Here is a 25,003-nt window from a genome sequence, read left to right as displayed (position 1 = left end):
TATTATATCCTTGTTTCTCTGATTTTTACTGACTGCACAATGACTGATGATCACATGCAGTATATTTTTGCTGTACCATGTCTATATTATGTTATTTAAATACTATGTTCCGGAATTACTGTGGATTTCCGCATTGTCAGATAGGAACTTGTCTCCTGCAGGTGCGTAAGATGGTATATTTGAAGTGTTTTGAAGAGAGGGAAGTGATATTTGTCTTCTTTTTTCCAGTGCCCTTTCCTGAAATATCAGGGAGCTGGCAGGTGAATTATATACACAGCGTGGTGTTAGATGCCACAGCCATCTTCCATAGAGTTAGAACTGTCTCACACTGTGTGATAAATGCACCCTGAACATAAAATTATGTCCTCTGGTATCAGCAATCAGGAATCTGGTATTCAATACTGGTTCACTGCAAGCAGCAGCTTTAATTTCCCTTTTGAAGCATAAATGCATCCTTTTTTCCGTAGAGCACATGGAAAAATAACATTTTAATGCAAAATTCTCTTGACCTGTCATTGCAATCTCTTACTGTTGCTTAAAGTTTTCATTTTAGTAGAAAATGTTCAGGTTTTTTTGCAGGTACACAAAAAATAGATTCCAATTTATATTTATAGTACAGCATCTGCAGATATGTCTAGAATAGATTTCAAATACATGGCTGCTTATACTCAGAAGGGGAAGAATTCAATAGACTGACTTGTTTCTGTCAATATTACTTTCCAAAGGAAAATTAATAGTAATTGTGGTTAATATAATATCCTGAATGCTGCTCTATTCAGGGACATATTAGAAGCTCAGTTTGAGTAAGGAGGCCCTATATTGTAGTTATTCTATGATGTCTGTAAGATGTATGGTGTCAGAATCATACTTCTCAGTTGCATACTTGTAACGCCTTTGGCTGGGATGGAGTTAATTTTCTTGACAGCAGCTGGTATGGTGCTATGTTTTGAACTTGTGACAAAAGTCTTGATGTTTTTGTTAATGCTGAGCAGCGCTGACACAGCCTCAACCTCTTTTTTTTTTTTTTTTTTCCACATACTGCACCCCACAGCCAGTAAGGTCAGTCCACAACACACACTTTAAATGCTGGTGTGGAAATCAAACCACAAAAATGAATTGTCTAGGCAGTAGAAATTTAGTTTTCCACTATGTCCATACTGTTCTCCAGTGGAAACAGTGAGATGCTAATTTTTCTCTGCTCTTTTTACCTTGGGGATTGTTTGGATCACGGTTCAGAACTGCATAGCGAGGAAGTAAAATTCCTTCAGCTTTAAGAATACCATAGACTTCTCTTCTAAAGAAAAGAACATGAAGAAATGAGCCAGCAAATCCTGCAAATATTTGCATTTTACAATCAAGGAGGAGAAAAAAAAACCCACTTTTTTTTTTTTTTCAAATCACACAGGATAAGTTTACATATATAATACTCTATTTACCAATATAATGCTTTAAAGGTCACTGACACAGCTGTACCTTTGCAGTGGTCTCTTCAACATCAATAAAAATGCACTTTGCAATGCCATTCCTTTTCTATCTGGCAGTGCAACAGACATTTGCACAAAACAATTTTCTTGTTAAAGGAAATTTTCAACTGTTCAACTTTATACAGAACAGTTACTGAAGGCATCCGAAATAGCAAGTCTGCTCACTGTTCAGAAGGTTTCAGTGTTCATGTATTTTGCTTACTATTTTTTAATTAATGTTTGCTAGGCATGACCTTAGCTCCAAAAGAAAATTTGCTTTCAATAACCACATGACCTTTGAGTACCAACAACTTCTGTTAAGTATCATCTTTACAGAAAAAAATACTGTAAATGACATGAATTCTACAATTATCTGAGCTTGTAGAGCTGCTATACATACCTATCCCTATATGTATTTTAAGAGTTTAAACTTTTTTTATTTGCTAAGCTTTAGAAAATTGTACCAGCAAATTTCTAACTTGGTAAATCTTCAGATACATCAATGTAAAAACAGCAAAAGAAAGAAACACACCTGAAGACACATTCCAGGAAACTATGCATACGTTAATAAAGTGTAACATTCGCTGTAATTTTATTTAAACTACTATACAATCATGGAATCATGGGATGGTTTGAATTAGAAGAGATGTTAAAAATCACCTGATTCCAAACCCTCCGCCATGGGCAGGGACAATACATTGGAACTGTTGCTATGCAATAACGACAAATTTTTATAGTCTCTGACAAAAATGACTTTCTTTAAAAGGTGATTAGTATTATTTACCTGTCTTGTATGTGATACTGCATATTCAAGTCATTGATTATGAACGGATTCCTGAGTTTTGCATAAGCTACTGCTTTGTCCAGTGGAAACCCTAAAATGTTTATTAAGAAAACAAATTAAAATTACAAGACACAGTAATTTAGTTTACTAGTAAAGAGTTTGAGCCTTTGCATTACATCACTGTTTCCAGTGGCTTCAAATATATTTACCAGTGGGACAGCTATTCTTATATTGTGTCAGACAAGCAATGTAAACAGTATCATTTAATAAACTCACACTTTAGAAGTCAGTTGTATTATAGTAAAGAAGAAAAAAGAATCACATCCTAGGAAATCCAATAAAACTGCCAGACAAAAAACCTAAAAGGACTTTCAAAGAGCTTAAATAATTTAGATGGCACAAGTATTTATGGTATTATTACAAGATTTACCTTTAGAGTGAAAAGAAATGAGACAGTCGCATAAAGGCCAATTTTCTACTGGCTCATTCAAAATAACATCCTCTTCAAATATCACCACAGTTATATACTTAAACATGGAGAGGCGTTCAAGAATTTCTTTCATTGGTTTGGACTTCGATTTCTTAGCCATTGAACAAATCCCAACTGCAATTTGTCTTTCTGGTGGCTGGAAAGGAGGCAGGGGCAAGGGAAAAGTAATTTTTATGGGTTCTAAATTTTACAAACACAACAGGGTTTTAGCAGCACAATACTAGAGCAGGTATTTTCTCTTAAAATTCACATACTATCATTAATTTAGTTTTTAATCAGGTAAATTGCTAGCAAATAACAAAATGCAGCGTAACAGCATATCACAGTAAATCCTAAAAAAATGCCTCAAGAGTGAAACTGTTTAACAGCTCTATATTCCTTTTTTTGAGTATTGTTACCAGGAACAAACATGATCAAAGGCTAAGTCAAGAGTGTCGGATCTGAACAAAATCATATTTATGGCTTACTCTGAAATTAACTAGTAATTGATTTTTCAATTTTGTCATTTTTTAATGTCTAATTAACAGTCACAAAGCCTCTCATCACCGAATATTACAAGTGAATTATGAAAAGGAATATTAGAAAACAAGAAACTACTTTTCTAGATTTCTGAACTATTTAGTGTGTAAACAGTTTCACTTTTTTTGCATACTCTAGATTTACTTTCACGTTAAACTTTCAATAATTTTTTTCTGTCAGTGATATTTCTAAGGGCAACCTATGGCCAATCTATTCTGCTCTATAAAGGAAACAAACAAAAAAACCCACAGAGCAATCCTTTAAATCAACTTACTGCTTTTTGTAAACCTAGCCAGCTACCTTCCCTTGCCAAAATAGGCTCACTGAATTGAGATACCTGAGCTGCTAATTTTGCATTGCTACTCTGCATTTCCAAGTTACTTTTAATAATGGGAAGTGCTTTAGCAATGCTGTCTTGCATTTAAACCTTTTAGACAAATTCACAATTAGTGAAAATGTCATCTGTTCCATAAAATGCAATGTTGCAAAAGGAACAAACAACAAAGAGTTAAAAAATGACATGATGACTAATGCGTAATACCATTAAGAGTTTGTCTTAAGCAAGCTAAAAATCGGTGAGCACAGTGCTCAAAATACAATTCAGAACACTTTATAGATAAAATAAACTAAGGTATAATTAAGATGAACTTAGCATGCACTTTCAATATACCAAGACAAGGAAAGAAAAACAAAAACAAAAACAAAACAAAACTTAACTCTGAAGCAGTTGACAGCACACAGAAGAAAAATTCCCAATAATTCTTTTGCTTCCAGCTATCCAAATAAATACAACAGAGGCTTATGCCATCATGAAGTTCATTCCCAGAATCCAAATCAAGTTTCCAAATGATGCACATCAACCTCAGTTGCCCTGAAATTCTCTAAAATTAAGCACATCTACTACATAGTTCAAGGTATACATAATTTTCTGATATTCTTCTTTTCCAAACATTATGGACATATCATTATCTGAATATGAACAATTTCTCAATTTAGAACACCATTTCAGTACTAGATTTATGTGAGCTAATGCCATTTTTGAAAAATAATTAAATATTGAAAAATATTTTGAAAAAAAAAATTTTATAAACCACTTTTGAAAAAAAATTGGAAATCAAAAGTAATGCTTGAGAACAAAGAATAGTGAACAAGTGCTCCTACAGTACTTACAGAGTCATACTCTTCCTCCTCTTCTTCCCCATGGTCATAGAAGTGTTCATAATCTGTAGATCTGGCTGAATCCAATAATCCTTCTCCATCTTCTCCACCCACAAAGAATCTGGGAGGATCATTCTCTGTTGCATTAACAGACATGGTTACAAGACCTATAGAAAAATCTATGTAAAAATTGCAGGCACTCTGGCAGCTGAGATCCTGGGCATGTTTCCTACTGACACAGGGACACCAAAGTCCCCTGCTCTTTGATGTTGCTTGTGCACTGTTGCCACTGTGATTGCGTTGTTTACCAGGCACTGTTTAACTTGTTATCATCTGCTCATTACTGATCAGAGTTGCTGCTCCAAGAAACCTACTGTGCTAGACAAAAAAAAAAAAAAAAAAAAAAAAAAAAAAAAGACACACTTGATAAAGGGATCTAAAATAAAATCTTTTTACTTAGAAAAACTGTTTGGAAAATTATGTACCTCTGAGAAAAGCATCAGAAATAAAACAGGTGCACCACATAGTCTACACTTTTAGATGTATATTTAGAGCATGGGAAACAGTTTCAAAATTACTCTCAAACTACTGATGCATAAATTTTAGAAACAGAAAATATAAGTCACAGAAGTAAAAGCTATGCAAATGCATTTTTTTTCCTAACTTCAGAAGGCTTAAATGGAGAGTATTTTTACACAAAATGTACAACAAAAAGATTCTCCAATATTTACAATATTTAACTCACTATCCATGGCATTGGCTGTTTATTCCACAGAAATTTCTGATCAAATGACAATTGCAAACAGACTACTGTCTGTTTGTTACTGTCTCTACTAGTGAAAAACATAAAGCCACCATTAGGACTATTAAAAAAACCCTATTCTTAAAACTCAATTGACTCTTTTCTATGAAAACAGAATGTGACAGCTTGCAACAAAATGTTGCCTTATTTTCACAGAGAAAAAATAAAAATTACAGAGATGGACACTACCACTGCCTTCTGACAAAAGGACTTCTAACCACTAATGTAGCAGTGAAGTGAACACATATTATACCCTTTTAACCTGTCATGTGAAAATAAAATATTGGCAAAATAACTTGTATACAGAAACAAACCCACAGATTAGGCATCTGTTATTTTAACAAGGTAACTGATGCTGTGAGATGTATATGGCTTTATAAGATTAGAAATAATGTATCACTACTACTTACAAAATTAATAAGCAGTTACTTTACAAGCAGTTTAGAAGTTCATCTGATCCAAAGGGTTAGGTTGTTCACTTGTATGGCATTACGCAAGTCCATTCAACAGTGATGGCTCAGCAGAACTGAATTTGTTTTTAAATATCAGTGAAAATTACTTTGGCTGTCCTATGAACTAAGTGAAGCAATAGTAAATTCCCACTAGTGGTCACCCATGAAGGGGGATGGCAAGAAAAGCAAAAGTTGCCCAGAAAGAATCTGTCCTAATTCAGAGGCTGTCCACATTCAGATGTGGGTAAACAATGCTGTCTCTGTTTTGGAGAGACAGCATTGTTTACCCACAAGTTTCAGGAGAAAATGCCCTGGAATGAGTACATCCTCTAAAGAGAAAAAGCCCTTCAATAACTCCTTTTTCTTCTGCCAATGAGAGAAATTGATACCAGCAAGTGAAAGTGAAAAAACCTCAAAAGACCTGCTTATTAATAACAACAACAACAGACCAAAATAAAAAACAAACAAACAAACAAAAATGCATTGGGGTGCCCTAAGGCATAGAAAAGGATTGAATAAATGCTAGATATGAATTCCCAGAAACCTACCCTCCACACACCCAGACACCCACCAACAGCTTAGCAAAAAAAGCTCAGAAAAATGCCCAGGGAAAAAAAATACAGAGGCTGATGGCATGCCACGGAGTAAAATGGCAGTTGGTCCCTTTTGTCTCTGGAAAGGAGAAGAGGAGATCACACAGCAGCCCAGAACAGAGCAGATGGGAAAGCTGTTGAATTTCTGGCATGGGTCTCCTCCTTGCAGCAGCCAAAGCTGGTGGATTTTAATGTCCTTTCTCATTTTGGTTCAGCTCCCCTGAGCTTTTGGGTTCAGGGTGGTCCTGCTGGCTCCCCAGCCAGGCCAAAAGGAAAAATAAGACAAGCCAAAAACAGTCCAAGGAAACAAAAAACCAAAAAGCCGCTGAGAGGATTCCTGGTACAGCCTCCAGGCTATGGGAAGGGAAGTTCCAGGAAGGGAAGGGAAGTTCTGGGAAGTTCCGGGAAGGGAAGGACCTTCTTGCTTCAAGTTAGCAAAAAAACCTAAAAACCTAATCCAACAAAAGAACAATCAGAAAAGCAACATCCTTGTCCACACTGTCCAGAACACACTGGACAGCGAGACTGAACTGAGCCCATGCCCAGTGTTTCCAGGCTCTGGTCCTGCCCCCTGCCTCATCTTAAAGATAGTGCAGACATTTCTGGGCATAAAGCAGATGATCAGGGAATAAAGTATTATTGTAAAATCACCCCAAGAGAATTACAAAAACTTCAGACCCAGAAGTTGAAACTGAGCTCTGAGCATAAGAAACCTGGGCTCACAGAAGAGGATTAAAAAGATTTATTTCTTAAATGCATTTGCTATGTATCTGTTATTCATCAATTCTGCTAACAAAAAAATTTCTTCCCCTTAGAATGTGGAACTGTAGCTGTTTGCCTTTCAAGCAATAAGAACAAGAAGAATTTCAAACCCCTAATTCATCTGACTGTCACACGAGTTAGAAATTGGGTGTTCAGGTAAATTAATCCTGTTTATGACATGGTGAAGAAAGAGAGATTTCCAAATCCTAATTCTGGCAAGCTTCAGAAAGGTAGAGGTTAGTGCCAACATGTACTGGCAACTAACACAGAATTTTATAAAGGTATTTGTCACAGACATATTTTCTGAAAAATCCTTTCCTTAGGATTTTTTCTCCTGAGAAGCTGAGAGGCCTCAGGAACAAAATGTAAACAATGATTATCTGCTGCTGTGGAATGCAACAGGTGCATCTGTGATTGGTCTCATGTGGTTGTTGCTAATTAATGGCCAATCACAGTCAGCTGGCTCGGACAGAGAGTCCGAGCCACAAGCCTTTGTTATCATTCTTTCTTTTTCTCTTCTTAGCTAGCCTTCTGATGAAATCCTTTCTTCTATTCTTTTAGTGTAGTCTTAATATAATATATATAATAATAAATCAGCCTTCTGAAACACGGAGTCAACATTCTCATCTCTTCCCTCATCCTAAGACCCCTGCGAACTTCATCACAAGTATTAAACCAAAAAAGATGCCCCCAAAAAACCACTGATGAAGCCAAAAATGAAGTTCCTCTTGTATCACCTTCCATCCTACTACCCAAAATCTGTAGATTGGTTATCAGTTTCTTAACAGCTTTCTAAAACTTAGGAAAAAGATGAAAGAACAATGACTTGAAACAAATAAGTTGAAAGTCTTAAGATTTTTACACCTTCTTTCCCCTACCTATTCCTATAGTACACCTTGTGAGAGCAGCAGAAGTTAAGAAGTTTGCATACAATTGGTGACTGGTTATTTTACGGGAATATCTGACACTAACCAAGTCTTTCTAGCCCAAAAGGATTACTTTTCAAAGCAAGTAAAACCGACACAAATAGACTGAAGGGAAAGAGCGACATACTTGTCTACAAAGATACCACCTGAAACACTTCCCCAACAGTCCTATCTCAAAACTCATTGTTCTGTTACCTTCCTCATTCAGGAATCTAGAGACTGTTGGTTTTATGACTGGAAAGTACATTGCAGTAGGGCTTCATGTGCAGAAAACAGACTTTGAACAGCCACTTAGTTCGCTTGGAATTAACAGATTATTTTCTCCAAGATTAACACTGTTCACCCATTTGAAGGCAAATGAATAACTAGATTGCCACTCCATGCTACCGTCACTAGGCCCCAGAGTTTTCATGCTGTTTGTAAAAGTAACACTGAAGGCTACGGATCAGAAAAGGATACTTTTCAGGCTTATAAACTATTGCATGAACTCACTGAATTGCATATAAACTGGCATTCTGACTGCTGATAGTTGCCAGTTTAGCTCCCTGACAGCAGATGCTGTAAGCTACTGTCATTACCATAAATTTGTGTCAGGATATATTTAATAAATTATCTATTTTTTAAAATTAATGCTTTCAGAGATGGGAATTAAAATTCTTTCCCCTCATATCCTACAATAAAAATTGAGATCTCCCCTTCTTTCTTGTGGCATTTGAAATAAAAATAAATCAATGAAAGGGACAAGCAAAGAGAACTACTAAGTGACTGCAACTACAGTGAACAACTTATACAAGTCTCCCAAACACCATCTACAGTTATGTGACAGCAAAAATGCAGTAAGATTACTCTTGAATGGTTCTCTAGATGTATGCCAAAAGAAATAATAAATGGCAAAGCAAGAAGATGGAGCTCTCTTCCTGCTTCAGAAATTCTATTAGTGCTGACCAAAGAAACTTCAAGTACATGGTGTCCTATGCAGAATTCCATCTTGCTGCCCTTTGGGCACGTAAGAGTCTTCCCAGCACCATTTTTCTGTATTAAGTGAGCAGCAGCAGAAATATAAGGGGCAGATTTACTTTATGTTAGATTTTCATTAGCCTCATTAGACAGTGAATATTAGACAATTATGTACTTATCTTAGCCATTAACAACTGCACTGTAAGCAAGACAAAACCCAAAGCTTTGTGTTGGAACATACACTGATCTATTTCCAAAGAGATAGCATCAATACATCCAGGCAACCATCTCCCACTGTGCTATGATATTTGCAGGTAAAATTAACTACACTGTGTTCTGTTTAAACCTCACCTGTTACACAAGGTTTCTCTTTCACAGTTTATAGATTTAAAAAAGTTCATTTTTTTGGGAAATGTACTGGTGTTCCTAAAAAGACTTTCAACCAAATGTGTGGCCTGTCTGCAACATGATGTGTCTTGGCCAAAAGCACAAAAAAACCCAAAAAAAAAAAAATCTCAAAAAGGTATAAAATTCAGAGATAAATAAAATCAGAGATTTTGATAGTCTGTGCCCTGCATTCCAAGTTCTGTGTTTACTCCAGTGGTGCCCTGCAAATTTTTCTTCTAATGGAACATCTCTCAATTTCCATAAGAATATTCTTGTTGAAGGAATTCCACAGAATATTCTGAAAGAATAAGCCAAAACCTAGTCCTCACTGGGTTAAAAGATACATCCACAATTTTCCTGACCCCATTCCACATGTTTCAGGAGCTCAGGAATCCAGCCCTGATGTTTCTCATATTTACTTAGACCATAATAAATATTACTATTGCAATAACTTACAGCAACAAATCAGCTCAACGCAGCAGCAGTGGTCTAAGCAGTCATGAAAAAGGGGCTCAAAGTTTTAACACTCACATTTTGAATACTAATAAGAACATATAAAAATCCTGTACAAACAGAAGCATTTCACCAGATTGTCTTCTGTGTCTCTGCAGCCATCAGAAGAGCAAACATACACTTTCTATACTTCACACTAATTGAACAGTACTATAGTTAAAGTGCTTCTTATCTGTTATCTCAAGAAAAAAAGACAACACATCATGCAATAGCTACAAAATATCTTTAAATTACCAACCACTTGGGAAGACAACTTTTTAAAATGCCATTATATCAAAACAGTTTAAATTGTGGAATTTACAAACAAGTAAAGACTGTCACATGAAAAGATCTATGCAATGACAAGATAAAAAGATAGATCTATGCAAATGATGACTGTAAACATGTTAAATTCTTTCTGTCTGTGGGAGCACTGCAGATATTTTTTACAATGTTCCAGAAGCATTATTACCATATAGCAGTTTATGCATTACTCCACCAGAAAAACTACAGCAGTTCCCATACCAAAAGAGACTACCCAACTTCCAGTTTCACTATACTGAAACCTGAAAAAACCTTCTCAAGAATAAAAGGAGTCTTCCTTGCCAGGTAAGTACCTGCATTGGGATTTCCTGGTAAGGTTCTGGTGGTGAGTGGGCTGCAGGGGTGAAAGACACCAGAAGCTGTCCCCATGTCAGGCAGAGCCAGTTCCAGTCAGCTCCAAGATGGACCTGCTGCTGCCCAAAGCTGAGCCCCTTGGCCATGCTGGTGATGCCTCTGCTACAAGGTATTTAGGAAAACACTGCACAACAGCTGAGAGGGGTGACAATAACTGAGAGAAACAACTCTGCAGACCCCAAAGTCATTCAGAAAGGACATGTAGGAAGTACTCCAGGCACTTAGAGATTTCCCGACAGTCCACTGTAAAGCAGGCTGTGCCCCTGTAGGCTCACAGAGGTCCACAGTGAAGCAGAGATCCACCTGCAGCCCATAGGGAACCCCACACTGGAGGTAGTGGATACACCCTGAAAGAAGATGTAGCCCACAGAGAGTCTGTGCACCTTGCAGGAGCTGTAGACCATGGAGCAGACACATGGACAGGAATGCTATTCCAGGATGGAGCCCTCTTTTACTTTGGAGATCATATTAAGTGCTCAAGTGGTTCTTTATGGATGAATAAATTAATATATTAGAAAATATATGTAAAAAATGCATCATTGTACATTAAAGAATCAGAGAATGGTTTTGGTTCAAAGGATTCCAAACCCCTACCATGGGCAGGGAACATTCCACTAGACCAAATTGCTCCAAGCTTGATCCAACCTGGCCTTGAAGATATCCAGGGATGGGGCATCCACTTCTCTGGATAACCTGTGCCAGTACCTCACCATTCCCTCAGCAAAGAATTTCTAAATATTTTACCTACATCTCTCATTCCTCATCCTGAAAGTCATTTCCCCTGGTCCTATCACTATAGACCTTTGTAAATAGTCCCTCTCCAGCTTTCTTGTAGTCAGTCTCCTTTTACTTACTGGAAGGTGCTCATAGAAGGCCACTAAATTTGTCAAATTTGCCTTAGTGAAGTCACATTGGCTGTCATCCATCACCTTCTTATCTTCCAAGTGCACCAGAGGATCTGCTCCATGATTCTGCTTAGTAAGCACCTGGTAGCCAATGAATGTGTCTTCTGGGGAAAAAAAACTATGCACTGTTACTCATACTCCATCTTCAGCAGTAAGGTATACATGCAGATGTTTTTACCCACACACTTTTCAGCTTGGTGGTTAGGACACACTTCTGATTAACAGAAAACAGGGAGCTGAAACCTCTGATACAGGAGAGAACAGAGATAGTATTTGTCCTGTTTCATTAAACTGTTCTAACCACTAGGCTATTATAATCCTTTCACTTTCTCTCTTCACCACTAAGTAGGATTTTGTGTTTTGTGCCATTGGTTTTGGTTTTTTTCTTTATTCTTTTTTTTAAGGTGGCCTCTGGATTGCTTTTTACAGGAGACGGAATCAGTATTGCTGATTCAGTATTCCAAGCAGAAGACAGGTCCTTAGTCTGCCAAATCTTACCAATGAGACCCTTCCAAGCACCCACTCTCAAGCATCAGGAATCTAGAAATACCCACCTTACTGACATTTCCTACTGGAACTCTGCTCAGGAGTACCTAACATTTCTCAAAACTCTGTATAGATAGGCTAGCTAATAAGCTTCAGTTGGCTAAGTCTTTTTTCTGGGGATCGTTATTATTTTCCAAGAGTATTTGTACCAAAAAAATATTTGTACCAAAAGTAATATTCAGTCTGATCCTCTGTATTACAGTATCTTAGCAATAGAAAACCGAGAAGAGCCATGTAAGCCCGGAGTCTGTTAAGAGGCCAGCTTTCCAGCAAGGAAATACATGCCTTCTAGGTTGTTCAAAGATAAGATTTCCAATCTTAAAGCACAACTATCCCAGTTTCCAAACTACTTGGCTGATTTCCCCATGTCTACCTTTTCTTCCAGCAATTATATAGTTAGTTAGGCAAAGTATTTTCAGTAATTTTGAATTACCAAACCTAAAGTGAAATAACTTTTCAATGGGTCTTTTCCTGACCAAGTTCTTTGCTTGCAGAACTTATTTTTCCCTAGCAGTTCACTAGTAGAAGAGCAACTTTTCAGCACAGGTAAAACTGAGTTTTATCTTCAAATATTGCAGTATCACAGGCATATTTCAACTCTCTGGTTGAAACTCCAAAATAAACAATTACTATCCCTTAACAGAAGTGTTAAAACAGCCTTAGAAGTCTAGAAAAACCCATCTAGTAAATATCTCTTATCTTCCACACAGGAAGGTAGTGTTATTTTAAACTGGCAAACAACACAAACTGGTATCTGGTATATGTGTTTTAAGTGTCTCATGCATAGCCACAGAACAGATAATCTTCACATTCATTAAACTCCAAGTTCCTTTCTAAATCCTTTCTATGATACTCTGTCAAACATATCACATAAAGTCATTTATATTTGAGACAAGTTTGAATATTTCAGGAAGGGTGGCTTCCAAAATTTTTAAAATCCTACTCACAGACGTCAAAACAGCTTCTCCAGATTCTCACAAAGAACTTTAATTCAGCTTTGTAGAGAGGACAGGTAAAATCTGTACCCAAGTTCATTTGCCTCAGCCTTTGGAGGCCTTGATCTGTTTTAATCGCAACTGCCAGAAGGGTGAAACTTTTTTCCATAGAAAGAATAAGACAATCAAGCCAGTAAGTATAAAAATTGTAATTTCTCACATATTGAACCACAACAGACAAGAAATAGGCTAAAAAAGGTAACAAAGGCCACCATATACCATAAAAAAGTGTTTCATATCAAGAATAGTTTTGTTACTGATTTAATCAAACCTTGTTCACCAAGACAAAGATGGATTCCACAAGAATTTTGATACTCCAAGGAAAAAACCAGCCTAGGCTTGCTACTTGGAGTACAAAGAAGATTCAGAAGGGATGCAGAAAAGTTGGAAAGATACAGACTAAACAGATCAGACGGAAACACCACTTAAAAAGACCAATACAACAATCCAAAAACACTGTAACAAACAGCTGTAAAGGTACACCAGTAGCAGAAGAAGTTTGTGTGAGAAAGAAAACTACTCATTTCCTTGTGGTTATGATACAGATATCCCCCAATCTTCCCATTCGTGACTGACTACGGGGAAACAATCGCAGTGCCAAACCCCCAGCATTTTCAAAGCTTACCAATACTCTATAAAGTTCCCACGATCTGGAAAACACCACGAAAACAAAGATAAATGTAACACAGGACATACAGTCTTTACATCTCTCTCATCTCTTCTCTTGATATGTAATCTATTCTCACCTTCGGTGCTCCTGCTGGTCCTTCCCCCCCCCCCCCCCCCCCATTTTGATTACAGATAGCCATCTCCCTTGCTACAACTTATTTTATACTGAATTTATCACCAGTTTTTGGATGTTAACAGAGTGCTCCAAACGCAGAGCTCCAAGAGGTGGTCTCTCACTTCCCTCCCCATCCCCGTTTAGGCACACACCACCTTTCACGCCGTTGTCATCTGTACCAAAAGGCTTCACCTGACAATGACAGCACCGCACACTGCAACCCCACAGACCCGGCGCGCGGCACTACCTCGCTGATGAAACCCCGTCCGAGAGCAGAACGACCCAGAGACAAAGCGCTGAGCGCACACATGGGCCGTGCCCGCCGCAGCAGCCTTAGGCGTGCCCGAGGAACAGGCCGGGGAGCCCGCGGGGCTCTGCCCACCGCACGCTCCGGTGCGGGGCCGCCGCCCGCGCACCGCCTGCGCTGCCCGCCCACTGCGACACCGCTTCTCAGGGGAACTCCCGCTCGCCTCAGCCACTGCGCTGCCTAACTGCGTCCCGGTCGGGCCAGGAATGGGAAGAAAGGAAAGGCGGGAAAGGCAGGAAACGAAGGGAACAGCCGCCTCACCTGTCCGCGGCGGCCCCGCAGTTCCCCCAGGAGGCGGCACCGCCGCTGCCCCGCCCCCTCCTCTCCCTCCCGCCACTTCCGGGGGCGCCACAAAAGTCTCGGGGCGCCGCTGGGGCTGTGGCTGTGGTTGGTCTGACCAGGAAACTGTGGCCCCCGCAACGGGTCTTGCCGGTACCTCTGCCGGAGCAGGTGCGTGCCCGCGGCAAGGCGGATGTTCACGGGTGTGCCCGCCGGGCGGAGAGGGCGACGGGGGGCGGTGGCGGGAAGCAAAGAGTTCGCGTTGGCGTCGCTCCGTGCATGCGCGGGGTGCGAGGCCCAGGGGATGATCACTCGCTACCGCCGCTCCCGGCATGCCCTGCGCGGGCGCGATGCACGCTAGGATGTGTAGTGCTATGGGCAGGAGGGATGCAGAGGCGCCTCCCCGAGAGGAATCTGTGGAATTCTGGATGGCGGCTGACGCTACCGCGGGCGGCAAGACACGACTTCGCGTGCCTACCCACTCAGCCTCATAGGCGCCCTTCCCAGCCCTCTGTCGCACCTTGCAAAACCAGGGAGGAATGTAAGCGAGTCTGTCAGTCTGGTTTACACATTTTTTGAAGCACCTGGGTTAGAAAAGCGGTGTTTTGAAGCTGTGTACTGGTGACAGACTTTAAGGGAACAGGAGGGGGACTTCTTACATGAACATATACTGATACAACAAGCGGGGATGCATTTAAAGAAAGAGAACAAGTTTAGAGCAGATATTAGGAAAAAAATCTTTACTGAGAGAATGGTGAGGCACTAGAACTGGTTGCCCAGAAAAGCTATGCCTGTCCCATTCCTGGAAGTGTTCAAACCCAAGTGGGTTCGGGGCTCTGAGGGATCTCATCTAGTGTAAGGTGTCCCTGAACCTGGCAGCAGTTTGGAAGTTGATCTTTAAAGTCCATCTCAACCCAAATCATTCTGTGACTGTGATTCAGTGCTCCACAGGCAATTCCCGTTTCTTATAAGAACAGCACTCAGAAGTAGGGGAATTGGTCAACATCTGGACTGCAAGAGTAGTTTTGCAGTTAGGATTGTGTTTGTCTGTAGGAGAAAATGGGCATTAAAGGATGAAATAGCTTAGTTTTAGCAGGTGTGACTATTTTGGCTAAGCCACTAAAGCTAAAAGACCACTGGTTATATGGAAGTTTCATTCTCTTTGCTAAAATACTTTCTAGTGTATACTTTTTGAACTTCTAAGGTACTAAAAATGGATAGCTGATTTTATGTCTTTGATTTTTAGACTACCAGATGCATTATGAGTATTGAGATTTAGCATATTAATTATATGAATAAACAAGAAAAACAGAAGATTTTATAAATTGTTCTTTTCAGGGCTGTTTTATTTGGCATTTTTTAGGAGTAGCCAAACAAAGTAAATTAAGTAGTGGGGGAAAAGTTTAGTAGGGGCACAAGAAATTAAATATTCAGGAAGGAAGCTCATATTAGGCAGCAGTCCAGCAGACTTAAGTGCTTAACAGTTTGCTGGATCAGGATCCTAATAAATTAATGTATGTGAGTGCTACATAGCATATTATTCTGTCATTGGCTTACCTAAGCTCTTCAAAATGCTTATAAGAAAAACTGCCATTGCAGAAATGTGGATAGCATGTCTGCTTAGCAGAAGTGTATGCTGTGGTCCTGGTTAGAAGTATGTTGTTCCTGTGCAACTTCATTTTATTAAAATGGGCAATTTTGGGATCCATGGAGAATATTTGCTACTTCAGGCAAGTTTCAAAAGTATTTGAAAAATAAAGATTGTGCTGTAAGATCTTTTCTTCCCATGTGTGAAAGTCTGTGTCAAGCCAAAAGAATCCATCTTCCCTGTGGTTGAGTAAAAGGTCATACCGGGCTAGTTTTGACTTCAGGAAACTTAAGTGCAGGACTGGCCTTGAGGAAGCCCCTGAGTAAAACTTGAATGTGTGCCCCTGGCAGGTAGGATATTTTAATTGCCCTTCACCAATTTTTCTTTTACTGTCAGAAATACTAGTTAATTGACTTCTTTTAAACAACAGAAACATGAATTTACTTCATAGCAACCTCACCTCCTTTGCTGCTGTTAGTTATCCAATTTACCGGTTTGGTGGGTTGGTTTAGCATGTGTTGTCAGATACAAATTTACAGGAAACTGCAGTGTTGGAACAGTCCTGTGTTCTGGCTCCTCTCCTTCCCTGTTCTGAAACACCGTCTTTTTTTCACAGGTGAGATCGTGGTGTTGGGAAGTACATCTGTGTTCGTTCTGTCAGGTATGAAAACTTTACTTGAAAGCACTAATGCTGTATGACAAGAGACTTGGCTTGTTTTGATAAACCAGCTCTTGCTTGTATAAAATGAAGTGTTCAGTGAGGCAAAAGCCTTGTCACATTTTGAATGGGAAGTTCCTGTCATGCGTTTGCCATTGCTAACAGCAGTGCTTAGCTCAGGGTGCAGGTTCCAAAAATGACATATAGCATTTTCTTTTCTGGGAGGAAAGGATGAAATGAAAGGCATAATCACTCCTAAGAGGTCTTTACCTCCTTTCCACCACCAGCCTAGTAAAGGTAGGTCAGAATCTATAAATTGAAAAATAGACATCTTGTCCTGCACGTTTTGTTTTCAAATAGCATCACCACATAATGAGATGGTGTTCATTCCAGAGTGATGGGATACTGTCACTTCCCCATAATTATAAGCCACTTATCACATATGGCAGACAAACTAATTACTCTTTTTAGCAGGCTACATAATGTCACAGTCTGGCATTGGAACAGTGGCAGTATAAGAAATGAATTTACTTAATGCTGTGGATAACCAGTATTCACTGTGAAATTATGACATGGCTGACCCCAAGCTTGGTCCTGCTCCTGCAGACATTGATGAAAGACAGATTAAACTGCTGCCTTGTCTATGCTGCTGGAAAAGATTTGGGGAAAAAAGCAAACCACAAATGATGTAGAGGCTGCATCGATTATCCTATCTGTGAATATTTCAATTTTCATCATTACATACTTATTTTGATGTTATTCTTGCTAAACCCAAACAGGTTCTGTATCAGTGGCCCATCTTGCTAATGACATTATTGCTTATTAATGTTATCAGGGAAGTCAGCTTGTGTCAAGGCACAAATTGTTACCTCACATGCAGAGTCTGGTTTGGAATTTCAAAATCTAATTGTCTGATTAATTAGTAAAAAAATAAATTTCCATTCATTTTTCTCTGGGAAGTTGGTTTTTTTTCCTATTTGACTATGTACCTTTTTCTCAGCTAAGATGAATCTTTGGACTATCTCAAGCACAACCAAATTTGAGACGTATCCAAGAATGAGAAGAACAGTTTCTTTCTCTCTGATGCCATTTCCTTTGCCTGTCCAATGAATGTAGTAGAAGCCTCCATTGTGTGGAAATTTTAAAATATAGTATGACAAAATCAGCTCTGCTTAGAACAAAATTAGTGTTTCAAGCAGTGCTCCTTGTTGCTAAAGTTAACAGTGGATGTGTATAGTGGATGGTGTAATCTCTTCTTAGAGGCTACATAACCAGGATATGTAGCTCTGAGCTACAAAGAAGTAAGTAAAAGCTTGACAATGTCCTTCTCTGACAATTTATCTAATAAATTCTGTCCATTTTGTTCAGATTGGCAATGGTTCGTAGTGGAAAAAGTGGTGGGCTTCACTTGAAGCAGATTGCATACTACAAGCGAACAGGGGAATATCATCCCACAACATTATCAAGTGAAAGAAGTGGAATCAGGAGAGCTGCCAAAAAATTTGTTTTCAATGGTAAAACTTTTCTCTCAAATTATGCTAAAAATAGACATTAAGGTGAAGATTTGCTAATATTAAAAAAAAGTGAGATCTTGCTTTGTGTGATTTTTGTATGATTCTGTGATTTTAATAAGCATTCTGCATGAGACAAATGCTCTGCAAATCCCTGGTTAATATATAACAGGATGTTTGTAGAAATGGAAGCTCAATCTGCTTTAGTCCATTCCAGGACAGGTTTATTTATCTTTATAAAAGCCAAACCTCATGTTTTATCTTTTTTATACTGTAGAAATATGTAGTCACTGCAATCCATAATGGAAAGGATTACAGAAGAGGAAATAGATCTGCAGCTAGAGACAAGGAATGCTCCATCCAGTGTGGGGGATGACTGGCAGAAGTACAAGGGCAATTTTGCCATCAGTCACCTGAGAGCCTGCAGGCCCTTCCCGACTTTATTTCAGCCCTGGGAGATATATGAGCCTCTATGAGCCATTGTAGTCTGCTGTACTGTCTCAATCCCATCAAAACTGCTAGTGTTGTGTAGAGAGAAGGCAGGGAGGACTTAAATCTTTGACTATCAATGTCAGGTTGCTGGCAGGCACTCAACAGCTTCACAAACAACAGTTTCAACACTCCTACCTCCCCTTTCCAGCCCCAGTGTTAGTTTGTGTTTCAGTCAGATTTCGTGTGGGAATGCTGTTTGCATTCTGACTTGCACTTGTAACTCCTTGTGTCCAGATAATAAACATGGCTGAACTAATGGGTGTTTGGAGGACATAATTGAAATGTTTATAAACAAAAAGCTATGTTTACAAAAGTGAACTTATTGTAATAAATGCTATTCTGAGTCATATTCAGTAGTTTAGTAAACCAAACAGAAGACAAAGCACTTGCTTATAATTTGCTGGTACTTCTTTCAGAAAACAAGTTGTTCTATGTTGGAAAAGACAGAAAACAAATGCGCCTGGTAATTGTTTCAGATGAAGAGAAGAAAAAAGTCCTTGAGAAATGCCACAAAAATGCTGCTGGCACTCATCATGGTATATCAAGAACACTGACTTTAGTGGAGTCTAATTACTACTGGACCTCTGTAACAAATGATGTCAAGCAGTGGGTATGGCTTCATAGCTACAGGATACTTTCAGTAGTCTGTTACAAATGTTTGGTAATCCTATGAACTTTGGTACAGCAAGTGCCCAGCCTGTTTCACAAGAAGGAAATGTAAGCTTGCAATCACACTGCAGCTGGTCATCTTGGCAATGCATGGTGTTTCTTTTTGCTCTTTTACTACTTTTTATTCTTTTACTAATGGCTTGTGCACTACTATGGTGTGGTGGGGAGCCATAATCTCTTTTGGCAGGCAGGGCACATCCAGTCCCTGAGAGAGATTTCTTGTGCAAGGACTCTCATGTATTTTTGTTAGGATGCAATGGGCCATCACAAGGATGTGTGACCAGGGTAGCTACTAGCAGATAAGAATGTGAAAATGGTGTCTCTGCTTTACAATAAGTTGTGTTCAGGAAATAGTTAAATGTGTCAAAGCTTGGGAAAGTTTCTTCTCCTCCACCCAAAGATACAGGCGCAAGAACCCCTAGCACAATTTGACTGTTCAGGAAACTATGTAAATAGTTTAAGGCCAAATTACTGTTGCTATCGGCTTGCTGTAACATGTGAATACTTTGAGTTCATGTGTAACTGTTACATGACATGAAAATGAGTCTGTCCTTTCAATTTAGATTGGACAAGGCTTCTCTATCCCATAGATTAAGTTGTTGTGTATGGGAGATAATGTATACTTCCAGTGTTTTTCAGTCACAGCATACATAGATGAGCCAAAAGGGGAGTGATTGGGACTTCCCTTTCACTCCCAGTTACTTCCTACTTCCTTTACTATTTTACAGATAGTAATGGATTTTAAAATTTGTAGTGTGGACTTGAAAGAGCACAGTGCTTTCAGAATGGAGATAATTCAGCTATGAGTTCTTTTACATGTCCCTTTCCTGGACGTTTTGTTTTGGTTTTTTGCTGTTTCTGAAAAATCTAAGGGTAAGAAATTGTAAGAAAAGTGATAAATTTGTTTTGCATTGCCTACTCTGACCTGATTTACAGAGATATAGTGGAGATCTATGATTCTGATGGTTGTCATCACCTCAACATCACTTTTCATTGATAATACCTTCCCTGATGTCTTCTCTAGGTGCATGCTTGCCAGCATTGCCAGGTGGCAAAGAACATAGCCACCAGAGTACCCAAAATACACCCTATCAAAGCAGAGGACCCATGGACAGCAGTCACTATAGAACTAATGGGACCTTTCAGTGTTACCAACAGAAGTAACAAATACATCACAATTATGACAGATTTGTTTACAAGATGGACTGTTATCTTACCACTGCATGACACTTCGGCAGCTGAAATTGCTAAGGCAATCATAAATGTGTTTTTCTTATATGGGCCACCTCAAAAGATGCCTATTGATCAGGGGAAGGAGCTTGTTTATCAGGTAATTATTTACATAGCTAGTTAATCCATTTTTTGTTGTTAATTTTTCCCCTCAAGAAAAATACATTTTCCCTTATATTAGATTTGAATTTTAGAATTTTTCTCAGAAAGACTTTAGTATTTTTTTCTTTAATTGGAAAAGTAAAGATGTCTGCACAATATAAAAAATGTCAAACCAATTATTTGCAATTGTAATGCTATGCAATGTTTCCTAGGACTTTATTCTTTGTAAAAAGACCACAGTAAAATTATCTCCTGGCAGTCATAGTGCAGGTTTTGTCACTTACTTGAATTGGCATAAATTTGTACACTGTATTCTGATGTATGTCTTTCATCCATTTTGCCCAGGATAGCAATAGCTAAGGGTATTTTTGAAGTTGGCTTATAGTGATTATGAAGGATTTACCACACTTTCTTCCTCTAAGAGATGAAGTCATCAGATTGTGACATGGAGGTAATGACAGTTCAAGTTAAGTGGCAAAAATGTAGTTAGGAACCATCAATCACTGGCTCCTAAGCCCTACTTAATGCTTTAGCTCTCATTCACAGTCCTGGTGTGTTCTGTGCCAATATGTATGCAAGACTTTTCCCCGTCACCATCATATCAACCAAAGAGGTGGAAATCTGAGGGGTTTTTTTACTTGAAATGGGATACAAAACAGGAGAAATGTTCACTAATTGTGTTCTTCTTATTTTGAAGATAAATGAAGAACTGTTTGCACTGTTTGGAATGAAGCAAATTGTATTGTCTTATCCTCAGACACATGATGTAAATGAAAAAATTTCCAAGACAATCAAAACTTTCCTTAACAAGTATTGCATAGACCATCCAAATGATTGGGATGAACATTTATCTGCTATAGCCTATGCTTTCAATTTGACAAATTTGGTATGTGAAGATTCTTCTTCTTTTGACTGAAGTCCTCCAAAATGTCGGCAAAGCTGTATGCTAAATTTCCTTGCTTTTGGTTCCCATACAAATAGGAGCCAGATCAAAACACTCCATATTTCCAAATGTTCAACCGCAATCCACATGTTGTTGAGCCCATGAATATGTGTGTGGAAGGAGAATACAGTAGTTTTGCCAAAATATTTGAAGCAGCTAAAAAATTCAGTCAAGCACTGGAAGAAGACAAAACCTCAGGTTGCCAGGTAAATGTTATATATTTGAATTTTACTAGTAAGAAAATTGAAGATAAAGATGAAAAGTTCTGAGGTATAAAGTATAACTAACCTTTTAAAATAATGTGAGGGGTTGAGTGGTGGTTTTTAGTTTGTTTTCCTTTCCCTGTGATCCCTTAATTTCAGTGTAACACGTATGTATTTGGAGGGAGTAACCTTAAAAGAGACCTGTTGTCAGAAGTTTACTATGTCTGACTTGGAGGGTGGAATAGAGAAGTAGAAAACTGTTGCCTATGGAGTAGTGATTTTTGAAGATAAAATCAATTTCTTCATCACTTGTCAGTCCCACATAATTACAAACTACACACATCTAAAACCACTCAATGTCATGCTTAAGTGCTGTTAACCAATGCTACAAAATTGCATGATTACTTTTGGAAAAAAAAAGTAACTCACATTTATCTTTCTGTAGGCAGATAAAAAAACTCCAGATGAACAAAAAATCAGAACCAAAATCACAGTCAAAAGGAAGTCAAAACAATTAAATACTCTTCAACTTAAAGTTGGTCATGAAGTCCTCAGGCAAAGAAAAAACTGGTGGAAAGATGGTCGTTTCCAGTCAGAATGGATTGGTCCTTGTATCATAGATTACATCACAGAAAATGGCTGTGCAATATTAAGAGATTCTACAGGATCCAGGCTGAAAAGACCCATCAAGATGTCTCACCTCAAGCCATATGTAAGAGGGTCCAGTGAAAAAGGTGTATATAATAAATTTTAAGTTTGTATTTTTATATATGTAAAAAGGGTTGAGTTTTTTGTTTTGTGTTTTTTAACTGCTCTCTTGTGGTGTTAGGTTATTAGAATGAAAAAGTATCATTCAGTAACCAGTGAGAGTTATATTTGCAGACACAGTTGTGTAATAGCTAAGTAAGCTGGTGAGTGTGTGTGATGTCAAACTACGCAGAGCATGGAACAGAGCTCATGAATAATGTTCAAAGTCTTATTAAAAATAGCCTCTATTAAAGTTGCTTCTACTTATTGGCTTGGATCTATTTGTGCTGGCTGACAAAAGTATAAGAATATGCTAGACGTATAGGCAGGCTGACCTGTTTTCAAGGAGCATTTTCTTACTCTATTTTGGTGTAGGCAGGAGTCACATTAATTTTGCTTATGCAATGGAAACATTTTTTTTTTTTTACAACATTGGAGTGTCTTCTAAAGCCTTAAAATAGAAAGACTACATCAGGGAACTGATTTTGGAATAGTTTATTTTAAATTGTCCTATTAAAGAAGTCAGCATTTCTCTTACAAGGGTAAATAGAATTGTCATGCTCTGTGGTAGGATGGCTAGAAATTTCCAAAGGTTTGGATAATCAACTTCTGCTCTTGGTCTTAAATTTTCAGCGTGCTGCTTTGCAAATCAAACAGTGGCAGCTGTTTCTTTTCTGCTCATGCTGTCTTTGAGTCACCAGAGCCATTTTCAAAAAAATTAAATACTTGGTATACAGAAGTCTTTCACATACTTCTGTCACAGAACAAGCTGCTTTGTACTTCAGAGTTCTTGAAGAGCAAAATAATTCCCACACTATTGGCATATGTGGTCAAACTTTGGTTCTAATAAATAGATAAACTACATTGAGATGGTAATTTCTTCCATCACCTCTTAAAGCTGAGAGATTCGCAATGCTGAAACTAATTCTGGAATTTCATGTAACAAGCTGAAATATTTTTGTCAGTCATGAGTTATAGATTTAGTAACTAAGATACAGATTTCATCTCATGTCACGAGGCCTCTACTTTTTTTGAATGATCACTCTGTGCCTTCTGGTTCCTCATTAAATTGCTGATGCATGAGGAGGAAGTCACATGCATATCAATCATAGATAATGAACAGCTATTACAATAACTGGTAAATTGTGTCACTGTATGAAAAGCTGAAAGTAGTGGTCTTTGTAGTATTAGAGCCTAATACGTTTACTGCTGAGTACTGCAGAAGCAGTGTGTAAACGTAGAATTCCTTTTTTCAGTAAGTGACTGTATTGTTCTTGGATGGGATAGATTTTAGGGTTTTTTGCTTCATTTTTTTTTTTTTACTTACCTACTTTATTTACTTTTTAAACTTTTTATGGTTTAAGGAAGCCTGTTGTGTGTTGAACTAAGATTTTCCAGTGAGAGCATGAAGAAACCACATTTATCCATGTGCATGCACAAAATGAAAGAATCTACATGTCCATTTATTCAAGTTAGTAGTTGTATTAAAGCATTAGTTCAGTAGGTGACTAAGATAGACATCAAGCTAATCATTGACTTAGCTAAGAAAAGCTCTAAATGTGGATCATATTGTGGATGTAACGAGATGCCAAACATTTGATCCTCAGTGAAATTCGGAAATTCACATAATCAGTTTACTGTCACTCAAACATTCTTGTCCTCTTTTGGAAATTGTTTTGAAAAGTAAGTTAGCACCTCACTAACACTTCAGGTATGGCTTCAGAGATCTGAACTAATGGCTACTTTCCTTTTACAGGCAACCATTACATTCTACAAGGTGCAGTAGTTTTTGACCATGACTATATTGGCTTATCTGAAAGATCTAATAATTCAAGCCAAGCAGACTCTTTTGCTGAAAAAGAAATAAATGCCTTCAAAAGAGATATCGTGTCTGCTGTACAGATTCCACCTGCAGCCTGCAAAGACCAAGAATCAGCAGATGGTAAACTTGAGTCTGAGCTGAGAGAAGATCATTGCATTGAAGCAAACATTACAAAGCCAGAGCAATGGCCATCACCTTGTTGGACACTTCAGACAAAGACAGAGGATACTTAAGCATAGTCTTCTATCACATTTCATTGCCGAGCAGTTTGGAACTACTGTGGCAAACTGAAAAAAAAAATTAATAGCTCCAACCTCCTTAGCCCAGTCCACTTTACTCCTTTATGAATCTCAGAGTGCTTTAGGTATCTAATTTGTCTGGGTGTTAAGAAAAAGCACTAGTAAAAGCACATATTCTGATCATGCATTTCAATTCCAGATTTTGTTGGTAGAACGGCAATGTGGCCATGCCTTACTGTTATCCTCTCAGGACACAATGCATCATTTCACTGTAACGACCTTTTCCATTTAATCCTTGGATGACTTATTCCTAATGTCCACTGTGAGATGAATTAAAACCTAAGCAAGTTGGTGTAAATTTTTCCTCCACTACAGAGAAGCTCGTGTCTTCCTTTTCCTGTTATATCACAGTTTTCTATTCATTTTGAGAAGCTGCAGCATCTGACTTGTACAACTTTTAATTTCTAATCTAATCCATTTAAGATCTCCCAAAACAATAAAACTGCCAAAATCAAATACA

The 25,003-nt window shown here is 38.3% G+C and overlaps 2 protein-coding genes across 3 annotated transcripts in view; one reads left to right on the top strand and one right to left on the bottom strand.

Annotated features, from left to right (window-relative positions):
* The window catches only part of PPIP5K2 (diphosphoinositol pentakisphosphate kinase 2), a 47,519-nt gene extending 33,239 nt beyond the window's left edge, over positions 1-14,280 (bottom strand). Inside the window, exons 1-5 of the mRNA XM_066569745.1 lie at positions 14,262-14,280; positions 4,427-4,787; positions 2,678-2,873; positions 2,248-2,338; positions 1,209-1,294 (exon numbers count right to left, since the gene is read on the bottom strand). Of these exons, the coding sequence (XP_066425842.1) occupies positions 1,209-1,294; positions 2,248-2,338; positions 2,678-2,873; positions 4,427-4,570 (517 nt within the window). The 5' untranslated portion in view covers positions 4,571-4,787; positions 14,262-14,280. The remainder of the gene's footprint in view (positions 1-1,208; positions 1,295-2,247; positions 2,339-2,677; positions 2,874-4,426; positions 4,788-14,261) is intronic.
* Positions 14,281-14,349: 69 nt separating this feature from the next.
* On the top strand, positions 14,350-25,003 carry GIN1 (gypsy retrotransposon integrase 1). 2 transcript variants are annotated; one of them, XM_066569744.1, is made up of 9 exons: positions 14,350-14,450; positions 16,484-16,528; positions 17,894-18,039; positions 18,945-19,138; positions 20,222-20,527; positions 21,227-21,415; positions 21,511-21,678; positions 22,121-22,387; positions 24,179-24,317. In XM_066569744.1, exons 3-9 carry the CDS (start codon positions 17,901-17,903, stop codon positions 24,206-24,208), a joined length of 1,293 nt encoding a protein of 430 aa, XP_066425841.1. In that variant the 5' UTR covers positions 14,350-14,450; positions 16,484-16,528; positions 17,894-17,900; the 3' UTR covers positions 24,209-24,317. The 2 variants fall into 2 exon arrangements, with proteins under 2 accessions (XP_066425841.1, XP_066425839.1); XM_066569742.1 differs by lacking the exon at positions 14,350-14,450 and adding an exon at positions 14,718-14,820 and having other exon boundaries at positions 22,121-22,409; positions 24,179-25,003.

The sequence above is a fragment of the Molothrus aeneus genome, chromosome Z (genome assembly GCF_037042795.1).
Source record: "Molothrus aeneus isolate 106 chromosome Z, BPBGC_Maene_1.0, whole genome shotgun sequence".
Lineage (NCBI taxonomy): Eukaryota > Metazoa > Chordata > Aves > Passeriformes > Icteridae > Molothrus > Molothrus aeneus.
The sequence above is the reverse complement of the archived record's forward strand: the minus strand, read 5'-3'. Positions and strand labels throughout refer to the sequence as shown.